Raw genomic sequence first — 22498 nt, 5'->3', positions numbered from 1 at the left:
AACCCACCGGGCCCAAGTCAGGTTTGTAGAGTACCTGTAAATAAGGTTTATCTACGTCATTGGGTCCAGCATATGTGAATTCATTTTTCTTGGCAAAAATGTTGTCCCTTTACTTGTTGGTGCTCAATTAGGGGTGGTGCAATAATTATGTGTACCCCCGGTGTGGTGAATTATAGGGGGGTGCAAAGCTTTTTTGGCAGGCCAAAAGGGGGGGGCAAGCATTTTTGGCAGGTCGAAGGGGGGGCAAGCAATATTTGGCACAGATATTTTGGGCACCGTTTCTATATTATGCCCTAAAAGGCGTAGGAAAATGTTAGGAACATGTTCAAATATGCAAAATTTCTTCCTCGCTGCGCTTGCATTATATGGTAAGACAATTTAAGGTTTTAAATTCGGGTTCCCCAAAATCTTGCATGTGTAAGGGGGGGGGGGGCAAAAATTTTTTGGCACACCAAAAGGGGGGGGCAAAGGTTTTTGCACATCGAACCAACGGCCAAAGGGGAGGGGGGGCAAGTTTAATTTTGGCAGACCATTTTGAGAATTCACCACCGGGGTACATATAATTATTGCACCACCCCTTATTTAGGTCTTTCATTCACACATTCAGACAATTCAGTCAGTCAGTCAGGCAGGGTGACTGTGACAGGGGACACATAACCATTTATTTATTTACTTAAACTTGAACCCTGTTTAATTTCTTTTACTCAGTAGGAAACTATTTAAACAAGCATTGTAAAAATTCAATGTCAATTTCAGCAACTCTGATCCTATAAAATGTACTTCTACACCTTGGCCAGGTTATATTACATGTAGAACATAGGAAAGGTTGGGAATACAGCTGTAGCACCCCTTTCCAATGGTGTGTTAATAATAGCCCTTGAAATGTAAACAAAACAGGTGCTCACATACAACTAGGTCATGAACTAAACAATCATGGTTACAAAAGAAATCTACACCTATTCAATATGGGGGTTGTTGAAACATTCATTCCCCTAAAACACTCAGCAGACTTTTAGTCCAGTCACCAAGTCGAATCATCAAGGGTTTGAGTCCAGTAAAATAATTTGGGGGCTCAAGTCTCAAGTTGAGTCGAGTCATTGAAGTCTCGAGGCCCAAGTCATAAAGTTTGAGTTATTTTGGATATTTATATAGGTCAAATCTCAAATCCCAAAATGTCGAGTTGAGTCCCAGTCATTTGAGTTCAGTCGAACAAATCTGGAGCCTACATGTATATGTATGTATGTAAAGTTCAGACTCAAGGAAAGAATTTTACTATCCTGTTTAAGTGTATTATTTTCAGTCATGTTTCAAGAGGATTACCAAAGTCATCAGACAAATTCTAATATTGACACATTACCATAATACCAATCTAAGAACACTCACAACTTGAACTTAGGAATACATGATGTGGTTGTCATGGTAACTATGCAATGAGTCATGAGGTAGGAGATAATTTCATCCAAAGGAAATGATCCTGTTGTGCTCATATGATTTAGCTAATCATACATGATTGCAGGTGTAAGCATGGTAAGGAGGATGTTATTCATTGCAGATGATGAGTCCAATGACCCATTGGTTGGAACATTAGTACTCAGCTATATAATCACTTTGTAAATGTCAAGATCAGTGTTCGAATTTGGGAAAAATAAATGGTTGTCCCAAGTACAACTAGATTACAATTTCTGGTTGTCCGTCTAAGTTTTTGGTTGTCCATAGGCCTACAAATGTGACTTTTGGCTAGATTTATGGTTGTCCGGCGTACAACCGAATCAGTATTTTTGGTTGTCCGGCGACTTTTTTAGTTGTCCCGGGCAACCGGACAACCAAAATTTCGAACGCTGGTCAAGATGCACAATGACAATAGAACCTGACATCGCCTTACACTGGCATGATGGCCCAATATTTTACAACTTTTTGGCGACATTATTCATTATCATATATTACTGGAATAAAGTTGGGCAATTGAACATTTTCCTTATGTCAAGATTTCAGTAAAACCATATATATTTCTTTAAATAATCAAAAAATATCAGTGACATGAACTTCTTTTTGCCAGGGGGTAGGGTTGGTTGAAGGAGCAGAGTTGAAGGAGCGATCTAAAAGTGTTGCAATTGATCTAAAATTTACAGCAAAGATGGATTTTATGTGTATGTAGTACATGTTATGGAAAGGATACAGGTAATTTTTGTTATCTTTATTTTAAAATGTAACTAGTTTAAAAAAATAAAATTTAAAAATAACATGGAAACTGTCACACAGATATGACACGTACAGGCCTTATGTAAAAAAACTAAACAAAGAATGTCAGAATTGAAATGAAAATACTGACTAAGCTGATGGGTAATATTTACTGGAAATGAACCTTAATTTACTGGAAATGAGCCTTAAAATCCTTGTAACCCTTAAATCCTGCAACTGAATCTCAAGTTTAGCCAGGCACTTAAAAGTGCCTAGGTGGCTGAAACATACAAAATTGGACTAATTTGGCATGACTTTAGGAACAAACTGGGGCTGTACCCCTCCCAACCCCTGCCATGATCTCCCTGTGCAAGCCATTATGCCAGGGCCGTCGCTAGGGGGGGGGGGTATGGGGGGTGTGACACCCCCCAATACACAATTTTGTCGGCAAAATTTGACTGCTGTCGGCAAAATCCTGTGACTGTCGGCAAATGTAGTCAAAGGTACGTGTGATTGTCGGCAAATTGTGAGAGCCATATAACAGATTAATCATGTGTACGTAATTGTGTTGTTGTAACGTAATAGACCAACTGTGAATGGTATAGCAGTTACTAGTTTAAAAAAATTCTTTTGAAAATTTTTTGACTCCTACTCCCCGCCCCCCCTGCATTATGCCTATTTTACTATGTGTGACTTGAATCACAGATTTCCAATGTGCTTGAACTTCTTCTTTTCCTAATATTTTCCCACCAAAACTTTAGATTCAGTTGCAGGATTTAAGGGTAAAGATTGTAAGGTCCATTTCCAGTAATCCACACCTCCTCACAAGATCAATTTTAAATCTCATAACATCTGGGATTCTTGTTAAAAACCTTATCATTTTCCTTCAACCCACATATTCTTTACACAATTTCCTCAAAGTTTTGGTACAGGTCATAATTCTAGCATGTATGGCTATTGGGAGTCCCATCTTTAAGGGGGTGCTACACCCTTGCCCAATTTTGTGCCTATTTTTGCATTTTTCTCAAAAATTATAGCGCATTGGTGACAAGTAAGATAAGTATATTATAGGGGCAAGGACTACAACTACTGCACTGAAAATTCAGCAACTTAAGGCAAGTAGTTATTGATTTATTGATCAAATATTGGTTTTCCCTCATTTTTGACTGTAACTCCACAACTGTTGTCTGTGCTGAAATAAAATGTCCAGTGCAGTAGTTGTAGTCCTTGCCCCTATAATATACATAATCTTACTTGCCACCAATGCGCTATAATTTTTGAGAAAAATGCAAAAATAGGCACAAAATTGGGCAGGGGTGTAGTACCCCCTTAACAGACTAAATAGATTAATTGTTGTAGAGTAATTATCATGTACGGGGTAATTGTAAGGTGTCTGTAGGATATCATTAATTGCTTATAAAGATGTCACCAGCAAATTGATTTGCTGGTAATGATTACCCCAAACGGAACTTTTAATAGCTTACCTTGTTATTAACTTTGTCACAAATTTGAACCAAATTTGATTTCCACTTAATTGGATAACCATAGGCCTACTGGTTTCTGAAAGTGAAGTTTAACTGGAAAGGGCAATTGAATCTGCATTTTGGTCTTATTTACATATCAACCCAAAACAACATAACTCCATTTTTGTAAGAAGAAAGAAAGAAAAACAAGGAAACATATGAGGAAGAGAAAAAAGGTGGCAAAATAACTTTATTAGTCAAGACTGGGTAATAAAGTGCTAAATGTATGTCATCTTTTTCCACTGCTTAATCATTTTTTTATATTCAAAAGTATTACGGTAATTCTTAATTTATGATATTCTGACAAATGAATATAAATGTATAATTTGTCATTATTTTAGCACTATTCATTCATTTATTCACACCCATGCTTCCCTCACTCATTCACTATGAACTAAGTACTAATTATATTTTAACTAGTAATCTAGAACTGTTTAATTGTTTACTGTTTATTTATTTGCATACACTATTGTAATTAGAAAGTAAAAAGAAACAATTAACGGCCCTATGAACAGTGGCGGTGCCAGGATTTTTTTCCGGGGACCAAAATGAATTTCAAGGGGGGGCAAAATCAACAAATGTTGCACAATATTGCTGCAAAAAAAGTGGAAATTTTCATAATTTTGAGTTTTGACTGCAGGGGAAACTGGGGGGGCAAGAGTTCTGACTGGGAGGCATTTTCCCCCATGCCCCCACCCCGTTGGGAAATGCCCCTGCCTATGAATTAATTATCACATGTATACCTGGTATACATTTTTGTAAGCATTATGACATTACAATGTACGGTGTGTGTAATTTAAGTTCTATCTATTCACTTCACCTGAACATACGTGTACAGTGAAATGGAGATTGACAGAATGGAATAATGAGATTAATTTTATTTGTACATTTACTACCAACTGCTACACGTATAACGAAAGTTGATCTGTGATGATGATATACGCATAGGGAGCTTAGACACAAATAGTCAGTCTTCAATTATAGCACAGTGTTAATCATGATCACTGATGAGCAGCTAATATTTTCAATTCTGGTTTACCCTTTTAATTCTAGTACATTGTATGACTGGAGATCATATTCGATATCAGTTTTCTGTCACAGGAACCTTTTCAATGAGAAAAAATGCAGAACCAAAAGTTATGACTTTAAAAAAAGTTCAAATCCATTGAAATTATCGCTATATGTGCCTGGTCATCCATAACCAGTTAACCACCTATACACAAAAGGCTCTTGCTACCTTTCACCAGAGTGCAAAGTTTTAGAATCTGCATCTGGAATCTGCCTTCTTTTTTCAGTCAGTCAAAATACGGGACATGCACTTTTATTTTGGGAACTGTTTTTTTTTATTGAAAAATTGATCTGTTGTCTCTTGACTGTTTTTTAATATTAATTTTTATAAATTATAAATTTATTGCTTAAAATTTGCAACTTTGTTGTGAGTCAGAAAAATTCCCAAAGCAGCTGTGTGCATGTAAACAAAGGGAATCATTCATCCACTCAAAAATCATACACTGTTTACAAATAAATTTAAACTAATGAACTCTACAATAGATCTTAATATAGCGACCATTCAAGTGTATCATCTATTTTTGTGAGAAAAGGGTGGGAAATTTTCTACCGAGTTGCCGGGCCTGTGATTTTGTAGCCCAATTGGGTGAATTTTGAAGGTTTTCCCATGACTTGACTGACATTTCCTGTCCCAAATAGAAACCAGTACCAGTTTTAAACAAAATAATAATACAAAAATTAGGTGACTTCTCGACATTGGTCCAAAATGATTTTCTATAATTTCCTGTCCTAGATAGAAACCAATGGTTGTAGGGAAAAAATTGGGCAACTTGTGGTGTTTTGACCTGTGATTTGGGCTGAACATTTTTGGCAATTTTAGTGTTCTGAAATTGGACTTGAGTTGCACTGGTATAAATCTAAATAGTGGGATATTTGGTCATTGGTGTTTTTGAGGTTTTGTGTGTGTGAAAGACTGGGGTGTGGGGGGTGTGTGAGTATGTGTACTTTTGCTAGGGTAAGGGTAAATATACAGGGCCAGGGTTTAATACCATACAAAAAACTATGGGGGGAAATATTAATAAAACCAAGGCTTGTTGAAGTTAGTACAAACTTGTGTGCAGAGCTGTACAATGTTCAAATGGGAAGGGGATATGGTAAACAAGAAGTACCGTACTGACGCGAGTATAGTCCCACCTTCGAGAAAAATTTCAGAAATTAAAAAAAAAACATTAAAATTTTTTTTTTTAAGTTATTTATTTTTTGGCTTTGGAGTGTCCCTGGACCTAGACCTAAATGCTAGGACCATTTTGAAATCATTAATAGAGTATGACATAGAGTACAAATTTATTCAAAACACATAGACAATTTTTTTTTTATTCAACCATGAATGGTCCTAGCATTTAGGTCTAGGTCCAGGGACACTCCAAAGCCGAAAAAATAAATAACTTAAAAACTTATTACTATTTTTTTTTTTTTTTTTTTACACACACATTTTAAGCTGTAAATTGGAACTTTTTGTTTCTTTTTTTTATTTTTAAAATTTTTTTTTGAGAAAAAATATTAAAGAAAAAAATTCTAGGGCCAGGTAGGGTCGGTTGAGTTACACTCAATCAAACAATTTTTTAGGCCTTATTGATTCATTTTCACGATTTATATTTTGGAATTGGAACTAATTGGGATTATAATTTTGTGGGTGTACAAACTCTGTCTTTTTGAGGTGTGGAGTTGTCCTCTTGGTCTGTTTACAAACATAGAGAGGTAGGCAAAAGAGCTGTCATAGCTGATCAGATTATCCAAAATACTCAAGTACCAGAGAGGAGTGGACAGTAGTGGTCCACAAGTGAGAATGATTCACACCACATGAATAGGGCCATTATCATTAGGGGATTAAAAAGCTGTGAAGTGTTTCCAGGGACAGGGTTCCATCAACATTTATTTTTAGAGCAAAACAGAGGATAGCAAAAAAAAAATAATAGTCAGCGGGTGAATATTTTATAGAGCATAGGAAAAGCTGGAGGAAAAGACAGTTTTAAACATTGAGATAAACCACTCATCGCACATAACACTCACGCTGAGTCGCTGACTCTCCTCACTGCTGCAGATGAATGACTGTGGGCGTGTGCTATTAATGCATCAGCACCACACTGTCACACAAAACAAAAAGATAAAAATCAGCTTACCTTTTATTTTCTCCATCTCTGCTTCCCTTCCTTAGTCACAAAAATAAAATACAAAATAGTACTATCCTTCCTTAGTATCAGAAGATATATATCCTAGGGTATATTCACGGCAGAAATGTGAATTTTATCTTCCAGATGAGTATATTCCAATATCCATTGTGAATGTCTATCTGAGTTCATTGATCTGTGAAAAATAAACATCGATCTATCGCATGTGTGTACAACAGAAATCTAGAAACTCCAAGTTGCCCTATGTAAAAAATAACTGCTTTTGTTACAAATTATTTTCAAATAATAAACAGAACATTATAAAAACGAATATCAAATTCGTTATTTACATGTCAGAGTTGGTTGAAATACGTCTTAGAATCGTTTTCTACGTGTTTTTATTTAGTAATGAAATAATTTTTTATTACTCTTCAATTATGATAAATACAAAACTCTCTACAAGAGCTTATGTTGCGCCGGTACCCATAAATCTCATATTCACCCAGTGATTGTAACTTGTAGAAGAGACGGCACTTTAGATTTGGACCATAGTATTTCTATGAGGATAAATGAAAACTTTCAAAATATAAAAGTACCAACGAAAGGCAACAATAATAAATATTTGTCCTGAATCTGGTCAGTAAGTTACTGTTTCATTGAAATATTCTAGTTTGTATTTGTAATATACCATATTTAGATTCAAATATCATATATCAAAGCATCTTTACTGACATTTAAAATATTTATACCTAAAATATAGTAGTCTTTTCCAGGTTTTTGGGTCAAAGTGGAAAGGTCACGCACATTATCTACCTCGTTCACAATTTAAATGTTATTATTTTCAATTAAAATACATTTGATCGAAATTATATAAATAAAAAATACTTTGAAAATATAGAAATTTATAAAAATTTATTTTTTATATGAATATATATGCAAAACTTGTGTTTACTAATTAAAGAATTAATAATCGAAAATACATATAAAATATTCGACCTCTCAACAACAACTCGCGGGTTCGTTCGCGTTCTGTATGTATTTTCCTCGAGTGATTTGCTGGAAAAACTAATGTTTATCACAACGCAACATAGTTTGATTGTTGATGAAAGGGATCTTGAAATTGTAGGTACGACTCACGCAATTTATAATCGTGAAAAGCTTAAGAACTGTTCCTTCCGTGTCATAACAAATACCATCATCATGCACGGACGGATCAGCAGGTAGTCGAATTCGTCAACTTTCAGCCTGCGTGCAGGAAGCAATTGCTTGGCGAAGTTGACGAATTTATGGTCATACATACATCAGGCGCGTATCCAGGAATTTGTAGACCGGGGGCAGAAATTCGATCTTTGTCAAATACAATATGGCAGCGATCGCGATGCGAAGCGGAAGCGGGCATCCCGAGTCAATGGAATGCCACCGCGGCACCGTCAATAATACGCGGAGCGCTTTGCGCGAGGGGGTAGTTCACCACGTAAACTTGTATGGCTCAAAATTTGGACCGCTCGCCATTAAAGTTAACTGTCATTGCGTATTTTGAAACGGCTGACGTTTCAATGTCAATGATCCCCGATTCCCAGTCAATTATTTTAGCTGTGCATGTGGGAACCAGCCAAACTTCGGATAAAAAAATGATCGGGGAAACGATGTGATGTGGGAATTGCATAGGATAGCACAGAGATTAAATTTAGCAAAATTTGACTTTTCTAGGCAAGTTGACAAAATGTGCGTATTAAATATGATAATATCAGATAAAAGACAATCGTAAGTAAGTACGGTATATGTGCAATTGTGCATCGCTTTAGGTGTTTTGATGTTTTAGGAGAATGAGGGATCCCACAACGGATGACAGAGCCTATTCTTGACTGTGTAATATTCCTTCAGCAGTAGGCCTACGGTCTTAGCCTTAAATAGGCCTACATTGAACAGATAGTATCAGTTTGTGAATGAGGACAACATATTTATAAGTTCCTTGTACTAGGGGGAGGAGTGTCTGAGGACCTAATTGAAGCCATTCCGTGGACCATTTTGGCACTATGATCATGTAAAAATTTAGTTTGAAAAAGTCGAAAATTTGTGAAATGACGGCCCAATTCATAGTCAAGTTTTCACTATTAAATTATTGCTATAAATTTTGTAAAATGAAGGCCCAATTGAAGCCATCAAGTTGGTGGGCGATTTTGACAATATTATTGTGTACAATTTTAGTTAGAAAAAGTTACATTATTTAATATTACTCGTAGGCCTAATTATTAAGTTATTGCCATGCCTAAAACTTACAAGCGTCTAATACAGTAGCGAAAACGGCCAATGAGTTGTTTATCCATTTGAAGGCAACACCCCCCCTCAGAAGTTGGGAAATTTTGCAAAATGAAGGTCGAATTGAAGCCATTTCGATGCATCATTTTTATACTATTTATTTACATTATTGCTTTCAACAAAAAAAGGCCCAAACTCAATATTTGCAACATTTTGCATTTTGGTCCACTGACACTTTAGGCCTATAAGACGTGAGACTCGCAATTACTAAATCATGCATGGATAGATCATGTTGATGTTGAGCATCAGTGAGTCCGTCTTAATTACTGACTTTGGTGAATAACTGTTACGGGGCCCTACATATCGATGGGCCTGCAGCACTAATTTACACATGCTTTTGGACCGAGGACTCGCCTTCAAGCAATGCCTAAATAATTACAGCCTAGACTTCCGATTCACCCGACTGTGCTTTTTAGGCCCGGGTTTTAGGCTGCCGCATGGGTTTACTCACTACGTGCAAGAGAGAAATAAAATTTTTATAAGTAAACTGAAATTTGTTTTCTTTAATGTGTTCAGTCTGGGATTATTAGCATCTGAGAATGAAGGCATCCACTGCACCACATTGGACATCAGATCACCTGTCCTTCAACAGTGCCACCTTACAGCTGCTGCAGAAGAGTCTGAATTCATCGTCATCTGGTGATGTGTGCATCTTTGGAGGAATAAGTACAGGTAAGTGACTGACAGTTTTATTTGAATGTTTTTACTTGTTAGGGCTCATATTGAAATTCCCTTACACAGGAAGGTGCGCCATCCTGCAGCTTTCCTGTGCTAGCCTTCTTTTATTAAAATCCTGGGCAGGGTGTATCACTGATGCATATAATCCATCTGTTTTATGACCGAGCTTTCCTGAGGCGCGTGCTTAGCGAGGAATCCTGCCTTCTTTCTGTGTGAAAACGTGGTAGGGTATTTCAATATGAGCCCTTACAACTTACAAGCATTTTTTGTAGAACTAGAGTCGGGTCACAAACATTGCTGGGTTTATAAATATTTGGCATTTGGACAACCTATTTGTTTGGAATCCTTACTATTTCATTGTGATTGATAGAAAAATGCTAAAGGAGGAATATTTGGAAGGAGAGAGAAAGAAAACCGGTAGTGGAGGAAACTGGTTATTTCGATCCAGTGGTAGAATGTTGTTACACAGAATAAATAAATCTGGATTCTTGAAAATTGCTAGGAAATTTTGTGCGAATGAGTTTCAAAATGTCAAAATTATATGGATTTGAAAATCAGCATGTCATCTTTGCTTCACTCAAAACTTACCAAGAATCTTTGTGAGGATTAATATGCGTGTTGAACAGTTGAACAGAGATGAGCATTGCAACCATGTTTAAAAGGGAAAAGAAAAATTGCATACTGCTCCACTTGACCACTTCTTGTTTCCAATGGATTGAAAGTTACAAAATGTACGACAAAGCTAGACGACTGAAAATCAAATGACAATGAACATGATAAATAAGGAAAAGTATAGTTTTATAGATAAAATTTGAGAACAAACCATACACTGTAGGTTACATTTAAGATAATCAGTTCACAAATTTAATCACAATCTCATCTTTTGTAAATCTTGTACGGTATGCATTCTTTTTAATTTATTGTTTGTCATATTTGATTTTGCCTGGCATTTACCGAATGTTACCAATTAATATAATTAATTTCACAATATATTTGACAAGGTGGTCCATGGATGTAATCTAGCATCAAAGAACGCTAAAACTATGAATGATTGTCCTATAATTGTGTCAGTGTGGAAGTTACAATCTTTCTTATAAAGGTGTTTCATTAATTTGAATAAATGGAAACAAAAACAAAATAAACTAAAAAGCCAATGTTAAAAAAAAACCAAAATAGTTTAAAATGTGTACAGATCTTGACCCATGAACAGTAACATATAATGTTTTTTTGGTTTTTTTCAAACAATTCCTCTCTTCATAAACAGGTGGAAAATGGGGCTGGCTGGCAAGGAATTCAAATCTGGAGATCATAGACACAAGCAATGGCAGCAGGATATCAGCATTTTGTTTTGGGCATTCTACAGGTAGCACTGATATCAGCATCACATGTGTCAAGGAGTATGAGTACAAAGGAAGCAGTAAACTCATTGTTGGGTTGAGGAAACAGAGCAGCGAAGGAAGGCTGTGTATCTATGACCCTAGGGTGTCAAGGGTGGTCATGGCTGTTGATGTACCTTATATGGTAAGAAAGAGGCTGATGACATCACTCGATATGAATAGGATCAATTATAAGTATGGGGATTAAAACCCAATTGACGACATTTAACAATGTTCAGTTGATATGTCTGAGGGCATAAAAACCTGCGGTTTCTTCCCAGTGAGGTAGAACCAAAGAGTACCAACTCAGCCATGTATGCATGTTGCTTATGAAGGGCAAAATAATTTCGCTATATACCCGGCAAACTTTAACTCAAAGTGCGTAGTTTATTGCAATATGCAATGCATTGAGCCAAAAACGAATGCTAAGTGATGGTAATGGTTGCACAAAACTTTGTAATGCTCAAACTTAATGATGCCAATATGGTCCCATTTCGCCGATAGAAGCAGGAGGTACACTATTTGCCCGCTATGAGCGACAAACCAAAAAGGTGGATTTGCCAGTATAGCATTGCATACGGGTCAAGTTTGAGTCGGTACTCTTAGGTTCTAATCTCCTTGTTTCTACCAGATATTGTCCTAAATAGAAAATGAGCTTAGTTAGAACACATTCAAATTGCATGTTAATTTTTCTCCTGAAATACATAGTACTTACGGTTTATAATGTTCTTGTTATGCACTAATTCTGACGTTGATAAAGAATATGTCAGGCTCTGCAAATAAAAGAGTACAGGGAGAATCATTAAGGTATGAAAGGGTACAGTACACAGAGAGGAAAAAATGCATGACAGAAGTGAACATAACAAATCAAATCTTCCTAAAATAATCATGCTGACGGTTATTAAATGCACTTAAGGTTATACAGGATTTTGAACTTTTGTGTAGGCAAATTGGCTGCACGTAGCCACCTAAAATATTTTGTTTTTCAAAAAATAAACATGGCAGGCCTAAAAATCATACTTCATCTTAAAGTTGACACTCTAATGATTATTATTGTAATACTTTTTAACGTCATAGCTCATACACAAATGTACTTTGTAAGTGTTTCAATTTGTGTTCAATTTCATGAGCATGAGGTTTTTTGGGAAAGAGGCCAGGAAAATATGGGGAGAGGGTCCGATTTCATTGCGATTTCAAGCATATGTGTTACAAACAAACCAATGAAATAATGTACCTATTTATTCTTTCGATAGGTCCTCCTGATTTAAAACAGTAAGCTTACATGTTCACAGAATGTCAATGAAAATGATGGGGTAAATGTAGTCTTTTTTTGCAACAACAATATTAATTTAGTGTGCCAATATATTGACACAATTATTCCCTACATTATTTCTTTGAAGTATCAGCTAACACATGCATATCAAAATTTTATGAATCAGCTACGGGAAACATTAAAAATAATTTATTTCATCTCAGCATATCAGGCCAAATGGTCCAAAATGGAGTTCTGAGATATCCACACATTTAGTTTCAAGTACTCACATTTTCTGCTATTTCACAGTATCAATTCACAATCCCAATATATTCCAGGTGCAGTGCTCCTGTATTACTACTGATAATCCATACTGCATGGGAAGTATCAATTGATTTTCACAAAACTTGCAGAAATTGACAAATTTCTGCCAAAACTTCCACACTATCTATTATCATGTTCAAACCATGTGCTAACTTGTTTACAATGCTAGTTAGTGTTGCCAGGGCCAAGGTGATAGTACTTATGTTATTGATTTTGTCTAGTATAGTGCTGGTTGAATACTCATGCTCCACTGTGCATATGCTTCAGTGATTTTAGCAATCAAATGAAAATGATAGGGTTGCCAGTTCATGCACTGGAATAATAATCACTATAAGGGGGGGCACATCACTAAATAAATGTCCCATTGAAATACATGTGAAAATACAATAAAGTAACTAGGTGCATAATAATTATGAGTCCTGGGGGAGGGTAGAATGGGGGAGGGGGGAGCAGTTTTTGGCAAACATTTACAGTGCATCTTTTAAGGCTTAGGAAACACTACAGAAACATTCTAATCTGCATCATAATATCTAGGCCATTTAAAGTTTCCACATTGGCAAAGTTAGGCTGGCCGAGAGCAGGGCCAGGGGAGGATGACAGGAAATATTGGCATACCTTTTAAAATCTAACCCACGGGCCCCCCATGTATATTTGGGATTCCCCCTTCCAAAGAAAATGATAGCCCCTCACACCTCTTTCTTCCATGAGTTACACCAAATGCGGAAGGATTTAGTGTAGTGTCCCCTTAAAACAAGAACTGTCTTTAAAAAAGAATTAGTGCTGTGGGATATCTAGAGCAAATATTGATACACAAAAATAATTTAAAAAATACTTTGTTGATACAATTTTTTCAATCTACATCTCTGAGATGTTTAATATATACATATACTTCATAAATAAAAATAAAAAAACAAAAGACAAGTTGAGTGGAATTTTCACCCTCCGTAACCTTAAGGGCAGAGTAATGGAAGAGAACATGGCCCTTTTCCAAACATGGCCCTTTTCCAACTTCATTATTTTTGAATTTTAAGGCCAAGTTGTATTTTACCAGTTTCAAGTGAAAGAATACATCTTAGTGTTCATAAATATTAAAAAATCTCAAATTTGGGCGTGTACGAATGAGTCTTCCATTATTCTACCCTTAAAGATTGATAATGGCATGCATCAGTTTAAACCTGTGAATCACTGCTACCCATGTTATTTACCTTCCAATGCAGGTCACAGCCGTTGAGCCCGTCACATCATGCGGTGGAGTCAACGCCCCCAACTTTGCCCTCAGCGAGCACCTGCGCTGCTTCTTTGGCATCATTGCTGTGGGAACCAAAGGGGGACACGTCTACTTGGTGGACCTTTGTCTTGATGAGGAGGATTACTCGGATGAGATGACCGCCAGACAAATCAGAATGGTCACCCCCAGGACGCAAGATGTGGAGTTGCTGAGAGAAAAGCTGGTCATCAAAGGTGACCACCTTGCAGAAGAAATTAATTGTAAGTAGAATGAAATTATATATATGTGACATGGTATATCAAAAAGAAACTCTTTTGGGCAGGTTATCAATTTTGAGTGCTTTACATATCTTAAATATAGAGATATTTTGCTCCACAATGCTGTTTTCCCCAATGAAATCGGACATTCCCAAGGGAAGATATTGAAAGTTATGATATTATAAAATTGGAAATTGAGATATCAGCTTTTAAAAATATTATTGACAATATTAAAAGTAGGAATTACCTTGAAAAATGTCTCGAAAAATACAAGATGCCAGCCAGTTATATTATGCCAGACAATATTTTAAACATTATTAACATCACACATTTGCAACAAACCCAAATTGTGAACAAATCAACCCGGGCAGATTTTTTGCTATTTCTCCATTTACGATCCTGCCCAAAAGTGTCTCCTTTCGATAAACCATGTCACATATAATGTAAGTGTGTGCTCATATGACCACATCGGTTGGATTCATAGTTATCATTTATCAACCCTTCATCCAGGACATGCGTACTTTAAAACAGGTCAGTTGGTTCCGATAAGTTATAAGGTAGAAAGATACTACATTTTTTAGCTCAAAAATTGTTCATGCATGAAACAGTTATAGAAGTGGCACCTCTTTTTTTTTTTTTTTTTATCTTTCGACATTGTATGTGAGGCAAAATGCCTTTATTCACTTAAGGGGGTACTACACCCCGTCCCCTGCCCAATTTTGTGCCTATTTTTTGCATTTTTCTCAAAAATTATAGCGCATTGGTGACAAGTAAGGGCTCATATTGAAATACCCTACCACGTTTTCACACAGAAAGAAGGCAGGATTCCCCTCGCTAAGCGCGCGCCTCGGGAAAGCTCGGTCATAAAACGGATGGACTATATGCATCGGTGATACACCCTGCCCAGGATTTTAACAAAATGAGCCCTAAGATATGTATATTATAGGGGCAAGGACTACAACTACTGCACTGGAAATTTTATTTCAGCACAGACAACAGTTGTGGAGTTACAGTCAAAAATGAGGGAAACCCAATATTTGATCAATAAATCAATAACTACTTGCCTTGAGTTGCTGAATTTTCAGTGCAGTAGTTGTAGTCTTTGCTCCTATAATATACATATCTTATCTGTCACCAATGCGCTATAATTTTGGAGAAAAATGGAAAAATAGGCACAAAAATGGCCAGGGGTGTAGTACCCCCTTAAATACACTATAAATATTACACAAAAAAATTATTGCACTGCACATAATCCATATATATTAGATATTATAAAACAAATTAGTGGCACCTCTTTATAGGTTACGGTATATTATGACCATTGCTGAAAAATGACATTTACACTTTCTGATCACAGTGGATGATGATCCAACATGCTGGCTTCCCATAGATGAACTATAAGTAAACCTAGAGTGGCAAGTTTTCTGTGATTTAAAACACCGAATTCCGTGATTTTCCGTGCGTGGTCTTGGATACTAAATTACGTGATTTTCCATGATGTAATTTACTCTATGTCTAGTTGTTTTAAGGTTGATTCATTTTCATTAATTTTACCTCACATTCTCAATATTTTATCTGCAAAACACGTTTTCTGTGACTTTCTGTGTTTTCTGTGGTTTTTTTCTTAAATTCTGTGGATTTGTCCGTTTTTCTGTCACACGTAAAACTTGCCACTTTACTATAACCGTGATAACTAACTACGGTATGTGTGTAATTTCTTTAGAACTGTTTGTAATGTTATAGCTTTCTTAGTGCATTTGCCTGTAGAGCTTAATTTCCACTTGTTCATTTTTCAGCCAATTGTCATACATTTCGTTCTTTCAACTACGACATGCCCAATGGAATGACGGTGAAGAGTCTCTATCCCAGTGAAGTGTCTGTAACAGCGATGAAATATGTCAGTCAAATTGGATCGCTGGCTGTAGGATTCAACTTTGGAGGTTTCCAGCTTTGGAAACTCTGTGTGCCTATGATAGAGTAAGTAAAAAAAAAAGTATCCTTGGCCATAGTCATGGTTTTTTCCTCCTTTCTCCTGGGCATTTATGCCAAAGACAAAAGAAAGAGGGGGGACTATTTTCTGTAGAGACTAAATTAGTTCAGGGATGAGATTCTTTCTCGGATTAGAGGAATTCCTCCTTTCTGAGTTTTTCTTCCTTTCATTAATTTTCCTCTTTTTAGGTGTTTTTCCTGTTTTTTGATTGAACTTCTGTCTCATCTCATGCCTGTAGTTTGATTTTGTCACTGAATAGATTCATCAGGTTTGAAGATAAATAAATAAGTAAATTCTTATAAAAAAAATATGATCACTTCTTCCTGTTACTTAGACAAATCCCTACCACAGATGGTGACCACAGAGGGGATGGTCATTGCATTGTATGCTTGAATGCTCAACACAAATATCTGTGCGTACTGAGTTGGTTCAGATGATCTACATTGGGATATTTCGATTATAATTAAATTTGTTTTTGTTTATTTGTATGTTAGGTGGTTTGTTTTTCCCAGAGCTGTGTCATACATTAAAGTACTGTTTTGTGTACCTTAAGTTATAAAGACCTTTCTTGTTACTTCATTATCTGTATACAAAATGGATAATTTACCAAATGAATCATGATTTACATATAATTTACTTTTACATTTGTATGATTTATGTGTACAGGTATAGCAGTCCATTGACTCAGCAGGCTTTTCCAGTAACGCATTTTGCGTATCAAGAGCCTGAGGATGACCCACAATATTTCTGTTATTTATGGGTTGGAAGAGGCCCACTGGCTACTGATTCCAAGTAAGTGTAATGGCCTATTCCAGTTGAAATCTATGGATGATTTAGCTAAAGTTTTCTGCAGGGGGAATATGAGTTTCAAATAGAATAGACAATTTAGTCACTTTGAAACTACTCCAGTTGTGTAAGCTATAAGTAAAGCCATATACAATGGTGTATGGATTTCAAAATCATTAGCCCTAGCCAATTCCATTTGAAAAACTTACTCCCTCTGTTGATGACTTTTCTTGAACCTTCCACATTGGTATGTCAGGAATTTATTTGTGTGCTAAAAGTCAATTCATTATACTTTGGCTGATAATATAATGCAAAATTACAATCAGTAAAAGAAAACTAGTTTATTGCCAACGTTACTACTAAATTAGCAGTTCCCAAACTATGGGTCGCAGGCCATTTGAAAAAGGGTTTCGAGCATAACCCATATGAAAGAAAATCATGAAGCTAACATTATAAGTGTAAACATCAACAAAAATTTAACAACCCGACCATAAATCATTCTTTCTAAAGCTAGATCATGTACCTGAATTCAGTACATCAGGTGCACATCAATTTGTTATTTTCTTTTAATTTGTTATGCCTCATGTTTCAGTCAAGATGTGCCTACCAGCTTACACCTGTTTCAGTTATCTTATGATGGTAAGGAGATCTTCCCAAGACATGGGCACATATATATGGTAAGTGATCATTACGCCTAAAAACGTTATTGTTTGCAGTATCAAATTAAGGATCAGGCGGTCAGGAGTTTTTTCGTGGGGGGGTGTTTGACTGTGTTTTTCTATTTCCCTTATAATATTCTCAGTCTTGTTTAACTTTTCTTATTTCTCACAAACTTGAAATTGCTTACCGAGAGGAAGCTTTCATCCAGTATTCTCTTGGACGCCTTCAGCCCCAATATTTGGCACGTGGGGGCGCTGTTGGCTATTCTGAGCTACTGACACCAGACGGTGTCAGCCGGCTCAGAAGAGAGTTGTACACGGCGGGCAGGTAGTATCTCCCGGCATCCATGTTGAGGTCGCTCTTGTTAATCCTGATGTGGCGAACTCCGCGACCAAACCATGACTCATCCTGGTCGATGATTTTGACCTGTTCGGTGGGAATGTTATGTCCTGTGTTCCTGGCGTGAAGCGCTACAGGAGAAGGTTCACGTTTATGCTCACGACTTCTAACCCCTAGAGGGTGTTTCGTTTCACCGATGTAAGTGGCGTTGCACGACTGACAGGCGATGTTATACAGAGTGTGGCACCGTTCTTCCTTTCTGATCTTATCCTTAGGAGAAACTAGAAGTTCGCGTAGTGTGTTACGGGGCTTGAAATGAACTTGTATCCCTTGTTTTGTGAGCACACGTCGTAAACCCTCGGACACCCCTCTAGCATATGGTATGGTTACATGACCCCTGCTGGAGGGTACAGAGTCAGGTTGGTTGCGAGTTGGAGGGTTGTTGGAGTTCGCAATCGCGACGTGTGACCTTTTGTATCCACTATGACCCACTACCTGTCTGATGTGTTCCAGTTCAGCGATTTTGTCCTCTGGGTCAGACACCAAGGTATTTGCACGATGTTCTAAAGTTCTGATCACACCTAATTTGTGCTGAAGTGGATGATGTGACATCAGCACAAATTAGGTCTTGTTATAGTCTGCTGAATAAATAAATACGAAAAATGTGAACATGATTTGTGAGACATTGGAAAACAAGGTTAGTTCAGCATGTTGTTTTTCAAGTCAGCCAGGTTACTTCAAGCAAACAATTTGTTTTTATGCCTTATTGTAAACATTTTTACTGACAAATTGAAATGAATTGTAAAGATGTTCTTGGCATGAGATACTCAAAAATATCCCAAGAGCTCAGTTAACAAAAGTAAAGTAGATTAACACTTTCTATGTGGATTTCAATGGAGACATGCTTATTTGCTCAAGAAGTGTAAAAAACAGCGACTTGCGATATTCTGTAGATTTCTTTTTGGAAATAACTAGAAAATGCGGTTTTGAATTGATGTAAATTTTGCATATTTTTGTTTCTTAAAACATTTGGTTATTTTCTCCATTTTGATTGTAAAGGACCTGACAGGATGCATCCCGAGATTTCAATATGACCTCACAGGTGACATTGGACAAGAAAGTCAAAGGTCAGAAGGGTGCCGTCTCATCACTTGTTTAGCTCTTGCCAAAGACGTTGCTCCAGGAACCAAACCAGAAGATTCCTTGATGGAGGAAGAAGGTAGGTTACCATGGTGACTCCAAAAGAATAAGAGAATGGTCTGCTTTTGAATTTATTTTATCATACACTTTTATTTTTATTTGTGGTTGGATGACCTTTAAAACCACTCTCCACCTATGGAGTTTTGTGCTGTTTTTATTCAATCTCATTAGATATTTTTCAATCTCATTAGATATTTTGATTTGAGAAACAAAATGTGCATCTGAAGGTCCTGTGAAATACTGTAGAAGTATAATAAACCATTCCTATTATTGGCACTTTTCTGTCATTGACCCTGAACATCAGTATCACTTGTTTTAAGATAAAAAAAAAAGTAAGAAGGGTGTCACATGATTGCAAAACAATGAAAGCAGGGACAAGAAGAGTGTGATATCGATGTTCACCCCACCAACGGCAGGAAAGTGTCAATCATAGGAATGGTCTATAGGCCATACTTTGACCACTTTGGCAAATATCTAGACTATGCCATAGTCGATTTTTGATAAATAAAACATGTTATTAATCATGATGAAAGCATTCAGTTAAACTCGAAATTATACTGATATTTATTACATCAAAATACTAGTATAAAATTGTTATGAAAAAGTTAATATAATTATATTAGTGACAGTAAAAGTAAAGTATACGTAGGCTTATATTATTAAATGCAACATCATAATGTCATAAGCACTTCAATACTGAACAATTCTGATTTTAGAATCTACCAGTTTATTAATCGCATAAGTCCCAGTTAAAAATTGACTATGGACTTTCAATTTTAAACGGGACTTTGATCCCTAACACAAACACTGTCAATCATACTTGTTTATCATCCAATTTAACCGCACGCACAAAGCCTGGAAATACAAGCATGGTAAAGGACGCGCTCATGTTCCCGTCGACACAAAGGCCGCATAGTTGTGTACATCATGTAGTTATTAATGTAATGGCAGGTGCCTGGAATATTTAAACCATAACGAGATCTGTGCGACCAATCACAAGCCAGATCCATTTAAAGATGCATTACATTTTAGTAGTCCACTTGGGAAGCTAACAAACAGAGGGAGTATGGTGACTGAAAAGATGATCATTTGTGAAAATCTATCAATTGTGCACAAATTAATTAAATCAGAGTTTTAAGCTTAAATTCAATATCCAGAGTATGCACAATGGGCAAGTGGACTATGGGGTAGTCTAGCATATATCTGAACAAAACATTTTCAGTACCACAAAGGTCATTGAGCCTGATTTATATGATTCAAAAGTCAGTGAAATAGTTTCTGTATAAAAATGAAAATGTGTCATATTGTATTAAGGGGGTACTACACCCCTGCCCAATTTTGTGCCTATTTTTGCATTTTTCTCAAACATTATAGCGCATTGGGGACAAGTAAGATATGTATATTATAGGGGCAAGGACTACAACTACTGCACTGGAAATTTTATTTCAGCACAGACAACAGTTGTGGAGTTACAGTCAAAAATGAGGGAAAACCAATATGTGATCAATAAATCAATAACTACTTGCCTTGAGTTGCTAAATTTTCAATGCAGTAGTTGTAGTCCTTGCCCCTATAATATACATATTTTACTTGTCACCAATGTGCTATAATTTTTGAGAAAAATGCAAAAATAGGCACAAAATTGGCCAGGGGTGTAGTACCCCCTTAACCAAACACTACGTAACTTTTTCAGATAACCGCCAAGACTTGAGCTTGGCGGCTTTTGTGTGGGAAGCACCATCAGACCCAGCAGATGGACAGACAGGATCAACTTGTTATCTGGGATTGTTTGATTTGAATCGCTGGTACCATGCACAAATGCCACTCACAATAAGGTAAATTGTCCAAAAAAGATTATGATTTTGTTAACCTTTGATTACTTTATCTTGGGTGGCTGGTGGACATAGTTGTCATTGCTGGGCCTTGATACTTCTGTAAACAATTTAATGAGATTCAGGGCCAGTTTATAGTTGGACGTTGTGCTGTTTTGTCGTTGCGAATGCTGCAATGCATTTCTGCTGCTGCAAAAAAGGATAACAAAGCCCTAAGCTAACCTTACAATCTGAGGGAGAAATCTCAGCACAAACCAAAAATTGCAGCAGATGATTACTGAATGTGCAGTATTTGTCGCAACTAAGAAATGCATGCAAAAACATGAGACAATATACTGGCCCTTTGTTATGCGGCCTATACATGTTCAACTTGTTGCTCAATATCAAAGACCCTATAATCAAATTAAGTATTTCTTGGCCAAACTGGAACATGCGCGTTGCGTCCATGTAGTGTATAAGCGTGTACGCAGTGTAAGGCGCGTGTATACTTTCTTCTGTACTGCGCTATATTCGTGTGTGGTTATCGCGGAACCACTAGCGTTCATAGTGTTCCAGTTTGGCCAAGAAATACTTAATTTGATTATGGATACAAAATCTACCATTGTGCACTGTGCACAATGGTAGATTTTGTATCCAGGGTCTTTGATATTGCCCAATAAAATTGAACATGTATGGGCCGTATTAGGTTGAGAGGGCTCATTTCTGACACGTAAAGGTCCTTGACCGATCAACAGCCTCATCCCTCATTTATATTCATCAAAACTGAGATTTTGTTATTAGATGAAAGCTGAATAGTATTCTCATTACCCCAGGCCCAAGATAAGTTTTATTAAAATGTTGTGAACAAAAACGTAGTGATTTGTGGCAACCACACCAGAAGTGTATGTACTATCCTATGGGGCATTGCTACTCATATTTCTGCATTTCATATCAAAACTGCTGGAGCAATGCAACTCAAAATTTGGAAACATTGTTTTAATGGTAGGCCTTGATCTAAGATAGAAAACAGAAAATGAAAAATCGGACCAGGCCTTTTTAATTCTTTAGTTTTGTCCAAAATGATGTTCATTCTACCCTTGTATGAAATCTTCTGCTCATAATTTGATAGTCAATATGTACTTATGTAGTGATAAGAACTGCAAATTATAACTGTTTTATTTATAATTGTTTGATTTCAGCACCAGGGATATGCAGCAATCTTGTAGTTACCTTGCCTTCTATTCATTGGACTCAGTCATGGAAGCTGCTGCCCCAGACGTCTTATTGGTAAGATAGATCAATTTGTAGAATAAAAGGGTCTTACTGAAATTCCCAGCGCCAATTTGAGGCAGGAACGAGCCAGGAATTCCCCTCTAGGGTACACCAGAGGAAAGTAATGTC

General features: G+C 36.7%; 3 protein-coding genes across 3 annotated transcripts in view; 1 reads left to right on the top strand and 2 right to left on the bottom strand.

Moving 5' to 3' along the window:
* The window catches only part of LOC140156783 (uncharacterized), a 267392-nt gene extending 260299 nt beyond the window's left edge, over positions 1-7093 (bottom strand). Inside the window, exon 1 of the mRNA XM_072179762.1 lies at positions 6890-7093. Within this exon, the coding sequence (XP_072035863.1) occupies positions 6890-6905 (16 nt within the window). The 5' untranslated portion in view covers positions 6906-7093. The remainder of the gene's footprint in view (positions 1-6889) is intronic.
* A 793-nt stretch (positions 7094-7886) lies between these two features.
* The window catches only part of LOC140156781 (protein ELYS-like), a 43637-nt gene continuing 29025 nt past the window's right edge, over positions 7887-22498 (top strand). The window contains exons 1-10 of the mRNA XM_072179749.1: positions 7887-8003; positions 9713-9868; positions 11139-11395; positions 14044-14314; positions 16108-16288; positions 16968-17093; positions 17680-17764; positions 19146-19305; positions 20980-21121; positions 22297-22384. Of these exons, the coding sequence (XP_072035850.1) occupies positions 9736-9868; positions 11139-11395; positions 14044-14314; positions 16108-16288; positions 16968-17093; positions 17680-17764; positions 19146-19305; positions 20980-21121; positions 22297-22384 (1443 nt within the window). The 5' untranslated portion in view covers positions 7887-8003; positions 9713-9735. The remainder of the gene's footprint in view (positions 8004-9712; positions 9869-11138; positions 11396-14043; positions 14315-16107; positions 16289-16967; positions 17094-17679; positions 17765-19145; positions 19306-20979; positions 21122-22296; positions 22385-22498) is intronic.
* The window catches only part of LOC140156780 (28S rRNA (cytosine-C(5))-methyltransferase-like), a 351435-nt gene continuing 349535 nt past the window's right edge, over positions 20599-22498 (bottom strand). Inside the window, exon 8 of the transcript XR_011859592.1 lies at positions 20599-20950. The gene's annotated coding sequence lies outside the window, so the exon portion shown is untranslated. The remainder of the gene's footprint in view (positions 20951-22498) is intronic.

This window comes from Amphiura filiformis, chromosome 7, assembly GCF_039555335.1.
Source record: "Amphiura filiformis chromosome 7, Afil_fr2py, whole genome shotgun sequence".
In the NCBI taxonomy this organism is placed as follows: Eukaryota; Metazoa; Echinodermata; class Ophiuroidea; order Amphilepidida; family Amphiuridae; genus Amphiura; species Amphiura filiformis.
The sequence above is the reverse complement of the archived record's forward strand: the minus strand, read 5'-3'. Positions and strand labels throughout refer to the sequence as shown.